Source organism: Alligator sinensis, unplaced genomic scaffold (assembly GCF_000455745.1).
Source record: "Alligator sinensis unplaced genomic scaffold, ASM45574v1 scaffold388_1, whole genome shotgun sequence".
Taxonomy (NCBI): domain Eukaryota; kingdom Metazoa; phylum Chordata; order Crocodylia; family Alligatoridae; genus Alligator; species Alligator sinensis.
In genome coordinates this window covers 710,839-719,439 of record NW_005842394.1, presented here as the reverse complement: position 1 = coordinate 719,439, position 8,601 = coordinate 710,839, and the positions used below count along the sequence as shown (strand labels likewise).

The 8,601-nt window shown below is 43.4% G+C and overlaps 1 protein-coding gene across 1 annotated transcript in view; it reads left to right on the top strand.

Annotated features, from left to right (window-relative positions):
- Positions 1 to 2: 2 nt before the first annotated feature.
- The window catches only part of MEGF9 (multiple EGF like domains 9), a gene marked incomplete at its 5' end in the record, with an annotated part of 89,164 nt that continues 80,565 nt past the window's right edge, over positions 3 to 8,601 (top strand). The window contains one exon of the mRNA XM_025211226.1: positions 3 to 108. Coding sequence (XP_025067011.1) covers positions 3 to 108 — 106 coding nt within the window. The remainder of the gene's footprint in view (positions 109 to 8,601) is intronic.

The following is an 8,601-nucleotide window of genomic DNA, read 5'->3' as shown; positions in this document are numbered from 1 at the left end:
CTGCTGCTGCTGCTGCTACTACTACTACTGCTGCGGAGGAGGGGGAGGGGGCGGTGGAGGAGGATGAAGAGGAGGAGGAGGAGGCGGCCGGCGCCAGCAGCAGTCAAGGTGAGCGTGTGCCAGGCCCCGCAGCGCCCCCGGGCACCGCCACCCCGGGCACAAGCCGGGAGGGAGAAGAGACAAGGGGCAGGTTTGCCTCCTCGCGCGCCTTCCTCCCCCGCGGTAAAAAACCGGGGTCCGGAGCGCGCTGCGATGTCTCCAGTGTGGTTTCTGCGTGCGTCGTTGCCCCCGGAGCGCTGCGGGGCTGAGTCCCGATCCGGCTGGCAAGGCCGGCCCGTTTAATAATAACAAAAAAAAATACGCAGGTGGAAACTTTTATCAGTCGCGCTTGAACAGAAGGTGACGGTTGTTTGCCTGGCCTCGGCTGCTTTCTCGTGAATCCACCTGCGTTCAGGATAGACGGACGATAGTGATGTTCGATTTCGTAGACGTTGGGGCAGGAAGGGACCGTTGAGTCCAGCCCCCTGCCCCAAGGGCAGGAAGTCAGCTGGGGTGAAAGGGTCCCAGCGGGGTGAGCGTTGGATGAAACTGTGGCAAGCCGGGTTGTGGGCAAGCCTCCTGTCCTGGTAGACACCTGCCGTTTCTATCTCTGTTTGTTTATTTTATTACATGCTGGCATTCAGATGCTCCGCAGCTCGACTAAACTCAAATGTATGCTCACGGTGCAACCAGCAGTTTTAGAGCTGGGTGTATGGATGAGAAGGGAACCGTGAAGGGGGATTTGGTTTGGCCTGGAGTCTTTCGTTCACCCTCGCGAGGGGCTCGGTCCTGCTCGCGGTGAAGTCAGCCGGAGTTTAGAAGCTGATGCCTGTGCTAGCAGGTCCCATGCCCGAGATGAAGTCAGGTTTGTACAAGCACAGAGTAGACTTCATACTGACAGGGGCAGTGGGGAGTCACAAATAGGAGGTCAGTTGGAAAGGAACTGGTTTTGGAGCCTTTGAAAAAGTACCTGGGGGTCAGTGGAGGGATTAGAGACAAGCAATGGTTTCTTGAACAAATAGCCACATGACCCCCACCCACAACAAAGATGCATGGGTCCGCCCACCTTTGAACTTGATGGCAGAGCTTCCACTTGCTTCTGGGGAAGCAGGGTCAAGTTCGTGCTACCTTGATAAGGGTAAGTGTTGTGGACCCAACGAGGCTTAAGGAACAGATCCGTCGAACATGCATCAAACAGCCGTCTCGCTGTGACCGCTAATTAAATATTCTCTGGGGGAAGCAAGCTGCTTGTAGAGAGACATGGAAGATGTGTCTTTGGTTTGAATGGATGTAAAGACTGTTTGGCTCCAGGGGAGAGGAAAAACATAGGCTGTCCTCTCCTTTACCTTGGGTCAACTCTGCAGCAGCCAAATGAAGGTGGTGTGCACGGCACTTGTTCTTGGCTTGAACAGAACAATGCACAGGGGAGTGAGGGGGAGAGCACATCCCTCCCTTCACACCAGCCAGCAGAGCTGGGTAGATTCAGAGAGGAGACTATGTTGGACCTGCTGTTAGGAGCTCAGTAGGGCATTATGACCCCTGGAGAACTCCCTGACTGGTACCTTAAAGGCAGAGCTGATATCTAAGAGTAAGTGGTTCTTTTCCCTTCTCTCCACCTCCACACACAGGCATCATTGCACTTGGGCTGGGATTTAATGGTAGTTGAATGAACTAGGATACAAATGGAGAGTTTGTATTTGGGATATGCAAAAAATCAGTTTGCTGAAAGGAGGAGAGGCCTTTGCAGATACAATATCTGATTTCCACCTGAGTGTTTTTAAAGACCTTAAAGCCCTTTCCATTTTGGGAGGCCCTTATAACACAGTCAGCTCAGCTCTAGGCCTGAAGCTGTTCCCTTTGAATCCAGTGGCGCTGCATTGATTTACACCAGCAGAGGATCTGATCCTTGTTTTTGTATTGCTTGTTTCATATGAACAGTGTCCCCAAAGTGCCTTGGAACTAAATAAAATAAGAAGGTAAGGAGTTGGACAAATGAAGAGGCAAAGGCAAGGGCAAAAACTTCTGTTTTCTGCTGAGCTTAGACATGAGGTGCTGCATCAGCAGAATGGACCATGCTGTGCTCTCTTAACCTTTTGTGCTTTCATCTACTTCTACGGAAAACTGAAGGCCCAATCTGCCCTAATCTAAAATGGACAAAACTCCACTGAAGTCCGTGGAGCTGTGCCTATTTATTCCAGTAGAGAATTTGGCTCTAAAGCTTTAGAAATGCAGATTACTTTAATCAATACATACATAAGTACCCTAGCACTAAATATACTTTTTTCAAGGAGTATTGAATTAATTACAAGGATGTGAAACATTCTTTGATGTGATCTTTGATGTGATGGGAAAGAACAGCGAAATATGTTCTTTCCCTTTTTGTTGCTGTCATGTAAGTGATATTAGTCAATCTGTCTGATTTGGCTAGAAGTGCAATCAGTCGATGGCTTCTCTCCTTTCTATGCTCTCACTTTTTTTTATTTCTGTCTTTTTTTCTATTGCAATTTGTCTCTGTCCTGGTGAAGATACAGGATGGTTTAATGTTGGGAATTGTAGGTAAGACTACAGACGGCTGTATTTTCTTAGATCAAAAACCACTTTGTCTGTTGCCCTATGGTTAAACTTCTTCGGCTCAGTCAACACACTAATCTACTAAGTTGCGGTCTCTGGAATGTGTAGTTTGAGCATGAGGATCTCAAGTATAGAGGGTGAATATGCACATTGTATTGAAACATGTCAAGTAAATAGTCTCCATGTGATTCTGGGTTTAGGTTTTCCTCTGCAAACATTGAAATGTATCAAGAGGGAAGCTGATTTGAATTAGTAGTAGGGATGTAACCAACAGCCAACATTTTTATTGTCATTAATGGAAGTAGTGTATTGTCTTCAAGACAGATAATGCAGTGTCAGAAGATGCTGTATTTCTGTTACTGCTTCTAGAAGGACAGTTCTTTGGAGGCGGCATGTCTCTGAATAATGTAAAAACAGCACCTGCTAAGAGTAAGAAAACCATGACCTTGAGTTCATGTTTTCACTGCGGGGCACCAGCATTGCTTATGTGGACAAAATTACAATGACCACACATGGGTGACACCCGGCACGAGAAGAAATATCAAAACTAGTAAGAAACACTCTTTCCTGTTCCCTGCATGATCTTGCATAATCTATACGTCACCCTGGCATGCTTGCCTAAATGTATGGTTTCAGCAAAGGACTGGCACCAGGAGTTTGTCTTTGTGGTGCAAGGTAGCACCATGCAGAGATACCCCATGTTAGCTGTGTGTGTGCCAACTCTGGAACTAGAAGCTGTACAGCTGTGTTAAGGTGGCACTACACATGGGGTGCTGCTGAGAAAATCCTGGGAAGTAGAGCTTAGCCCAGGTACAGCACCACAATGTGACTATACAGATTCTGGTTCTGGAGCCGTTGCATGCAAACTTGGCATGGGATGTATCTACATGGCATTGTGTTGTGGCACACAGATAAGTTCACTGAGTCTAACCCCTTTTCTTTCTTGGGCTTCCTGTGTGCCCACGGGCAAGTTACTTCCGTTCTTGGTGTTTCAGTTTCCTTATCTGTAAAATGGGGATCATAATACTTCTCTACCTGCTGCAGGTGTGTAAAGAGGTTGGTGAACCGTTTTGTAGTTTCTAAGTGCTAATTATTATTAATAGCTACAGCCAGTTGATCCCTAAATTATTCCTCTCTTGTGGCTTTATACCACAGTGATGATGAGCATACAACAAAGGCCTATGCAAAAAAATTACACTTATTCCTGGATGTTAATACTTTATTTGTTAGCATGGCAGGTTGAGATTAAAATTGATTGATGTTGGGTTTCCTGCCTACTGGCAGATATAATGGGTGTAGGCCACCTTCAGAGGAAGGATTCCAGAATCCATCATCCAACGGAGTTCTGCTGTAAAAACATCTGTCTCCTTTCGGCAGGTTATGGATCATTTCAGAGGCATCTTCCTGATGTGATGTAGAAAAGCCTGCTTGACTTGCAAAGTTAGCATGTATGGTATGCAGAACCACTGGTGTGTATGGTAGCTGATCTCTGTTTTTTTTTAATACGGTTCAAGTCTACAAAGTGTCATCAGCAATCTTTTAGGAGAAGAGGTTCATTTTTCAAGGAGTCATGTGAGGTTTTAATTACAGGAGTACCAGTACAACAAATGAGCATCATATGGTTGATTACATAAATTTAACCCTTTTTCCTAGGCTGTATTGTACTTCCAGCTCTCCTGTTTTAACCCATTTTGGGTAAAATAATACTGGCATAGTCTGATGTTGATGAGCCTGGTAAAAATCAGGAATAGGCCCATTAGAGTAGGTGGAGTAAATAGATTTATAGTGATTTTAAAATGTGGGAGAAAAGCTCTGAGCCCATAGTATGTTCAGTACTATCAAGCTCTAAGTGCTGAGTGTTTTTACCAGTTTATTATCAGTGCATTGTTCACTTCTGGACTTAACAGGTTTTCAACTATTCCAATCTTATGATTTGTAGAAATGTGAAGTATTCCTCCCCCTCCTCCCGCCCTTCAACATCTTAGCTCCTGAAGTCCGGTGATTACATCAAAACTCTGGATTTCAGTTTATGAAGAGTAAGTTGGTAGCCCTTGTCACTGTTAAGACAGACTTGCAAATGTGATCCCCTAAAAGCTCCTACATTAGAAGGGTGGTGGTGGTGGGGGGAATCTCTCTTAAATTTATATATTTAACTATCACAATTTCTCAGCAGATCTCAAAGGTTTAAGGGAAGGGTTAACTCCTGATTTTTTGAAGTCTTTAGGTTAGTGTTAATATGCTTCAGAGTAGGTGGATAGGTCATAGTAGTCAGTGGTAGATTTTCCACAAGCAAAGAGCTAAGCCTTTACTTTCAGTCTAGACAAGTGCTATCAGATAATGGGAAACACCAAACAAGAAAGAACAAATGCAAAGTCTTCCTGAGATGAAAGATGATCCCTTTTCATCCCATTCGCAGATCTGGCCCCACATACAGCAAATACATGGGTAGCAAGGCAGGCAGATCCATTGCATTCAAATATTCACTACACAGATTTGTTGCTGCCTACAGCAGAGATGAAAACTGATGACTAGAGATGAACCTAATCCAGAGGCCTGTTCCAGATATTTCTGAAACTTGGAGGGTCTTTGAAATCCCAGATCCCAAATTTTGCAAACTGCCCCTACCTGCAGAATCATTCAAATGGGTTCTTTAGATTGGTACATCTCCAAAAAATGTGGGTGTTCAGCATCTGGATCTAGAACTAAAGACCCTTATCGTGGTTGTGTCCACTCTGAGTTGTGTGTAAATAAAGCATATTATGCTATATTGAAATCTGGAGTAGAAGTCAAGCAAAACATACTAGTAGTAATGGACCTATGGAGCTGCTTTTGAAACGTTGTATGTACCAGAACCGTAGTTCCTTCTGCTACTACAGTAGGTTGCCCAGACTGAAAAGGTGCAGCCAAAGTGATAGTGTCTGCATTATAAGGAAAGATTATAATAGTCTTGGTTTACAAACCAGAGAGTAAGGCAAATCCCATAGAGGTATGTAAAATCCCAGGGGGAATACAGTTCAGTGCAATTCAGTATTGCTAATCAGCTGTATGTAGGACTGCCTTGTTTACAAAATGTATTTGTAGAGCAAAGGCATTGGCAGTTCTGTTCTCTTATCCCTCCTGACACACCTTGGCCATGGCCTCTGTTCTCTTACCCCTCCTGACATGCCGTTTTCTGGTTAGCCACTGGTTGCATCCTTGAGGTGAGCATTTCAAAGAGCAGTGCAGTGTACAATAAATAAAGGGAAAAGTGGGAAATGGCAGAGACATATCTGGAAACAAGGAGCAGCTCAATTTTTAGCTCCTAGCTCCTCCTTTTTGGGGCCCCAGGCAAGTCTCAGGAATCCTTATGTCTCCGTTTCTCCATCTGTAAAAGATGGAGAATACCTGTCCACCTACCAGGGAAGTTGTGTGGGATGAGAGTTGAGCACACACAGAATTACCTATACTACTGTAGCAAACACCAGTATTAAAGGAGACGTGAGTTTGAATCCCACCTATTATCACATCAGATTTAAGCATCCTGCAACACACTTCAAAAAGTCCAAGTCCTGGTGGGGCTTGGATTTCCACCTTACCTGGTTGCCTTTGAAAGTTTTACCCCTTTGGACCTAGTTCAAGGTGCTACAAAATTCTTTAACCCTCACTTATCCATCTTCTGTTGTCAGGCATCATGGTGTCTTCACAAAGCCTCCATCCTTGTCTGTTCCGTTGTCAGCTTCTTGCACAATCAGTGATTTCTGTGTATGTTACCCCTTACATGGATGGAGCAGCCTCCCTGAGCTCACTTGCAAGGCTCCTGCCTTCCTTTTAAAGACCTACCCCTCCTTTACTGCCTATGGCGAATGGAGCTCACATGTTTTCATATTGTTTTTACAGTTTGCATATTGTTGCTACCTTTCCCTTTCCTCTGCATTCTGCCCATTTGTCTGTACTTAGCCTGCATATATGTCCATAACTACTTAGCAATCACCTGGCATATGGTGGAGGCTACACTAAAGTGATACTGGAGCAGTCTATGAGGTTCTGGCTTGGTTTCGGCCTGGACCCAACCTTGGAGAAGAGCCAGTGATCAATGTTTTCCCTGTACCATAGGGAAAAATTCTGAAGTATGATTCCTGGGGAAACAAGCTGATACAGAAACTTAAGAACTGGACAGGTGTTTTCTCTGCATCTTCTATTCTAATTCCTTTCTGCCTGATAGGACTGCTCTGTTTCCTTCCTCTCCTCTGCCCTTATAGCTGTCCTCCTTTTTCCTAAACTTTTTGCTACCTTTCTATGGATAGACAACTGGATCTACCTTGTGCCAGTGCTGCTAGCATTTGTGTGTCACAGCCAGGCAAGGAGTCACCTTGTGACTTCACAAAGGACCCCTTTGGGTACACTATAATGTTCAGTGCAGGAATTGACAGGTAAGATTTATGGTCTCTGTGCAGTGATGTGGGGCAGAACATTTTCCAGTGCTTTATTTTTCTGTGGGAAATTTTCCATTTCTAAAAATTCATTGTTTCATAAAATTAATTGGTAACAATGAATGCATGCCAATACAATATTAGGCAAGCGTGGCAGTTTCAAAGTTGTAATTAATGTTTTTCAGGCGATTATCCCTAGGAAGTGTGTGAGAGAGTGCATATATGTTTTATTGATTTGTAAACAGGAGGGTAAATGCACTTGCATAATAATCCAAACCAAAATCAAGTTACAAATTTACCTAATTGGTTGTGCAGGTCAAATCAAAACCAAATGAATTCACCACTAACCTTGTTTCTATTTCTCAGAATCTCGTGCTTCTGTCAGAAGCACAAGTAGTGAAGAAGATGCAGTGTGATGATAAGTTGCCCTTGCCCATAGACTCATTGGTTAAAACCATCCTTTAGCAAAAGAGAATGTGGTTCAAGTAGTTCTGAATCAGATTTACCTCAATCTGATTCTGAAATGGAACTAATAAGTAGTGCAAGCGATTCTACAGATAGTGACAGTGAAACTGGAGGTGCCGCAATGACCTTAGTGGAAGAGAGTTAAACTCTAGATGAGTGGACAACCACAGCATGTCATGCGCAGTTCTTTGGTTGTGCTAAAATTAGTGCGTCAGCAGTTCTAAGTGCCTTCATTTTTTTTCTTACATTCTTTGTTTAAATTTAAGGGAAGTACATGATATCGTGTATTGTCTTTACATTTTTACAAGTATTCCAGTAAAAATAATTTCTTTCTACATAAAGTTTTGAATTAGTTTGAACATAACATTTAAACCACATTAAGTGTGCTGTCTTTCATTCTTTTCCTAATCAAATATTTCAGTTCAAATATGTGTGGCTATTGGGACATAAAAATAACATGGGGGTACTTTTTTAGTTTTGTTTTCTAAATACAAGTCAAATAAACATGCTAAATCAGATCATGCGCTATTTAGGGCATTGGAACATTTTCTGGAAAACCAACATCTCTGTCTATGTGAAACAGGAGGTCAGGCTAAATGATCTCTTCTGCCTTAAAAATCTATGAATCTCCAAGCAGTGCACACCTTTGCTTCCTAGAATTTGGGGTCTCTCTTGCTGGGCTTATAGGCAGAGGGAGCTTAGCTAAATGCAGTCTGGGAAAGCTTGGTAGCATTCATCTTAAACACACAGGATGGAAAATGATATGTAAAGGTTATCTAGAACGCCCAATGGGAACTGCAGTGTGGCGGCTTGGGCCCAGCCTCTTGCTAATCGCCTGGAAATGCAGCTTAAGCTTGGTATCGTTTGAAAGCTCAGGATCTATGGTTCAGTGTGGTTGCTGAGATATCAAGGTTTCAAGGAGTTGTCAGCAGGATTGAATTAAAAAAAAAAAAAAAAAAAAAGGAAATAGGAATTGAGTTACAATTGAATAGGGTGGGATATAAGGAACGATTGTAGCACATGCAACCATAATGGGAACAGCCCTGGGAGTGAACGTTTATGTTGCAATTCATAACTCTTGTGTCCTTGGTCTCAAGTAAAATAAAATTATGCTGCC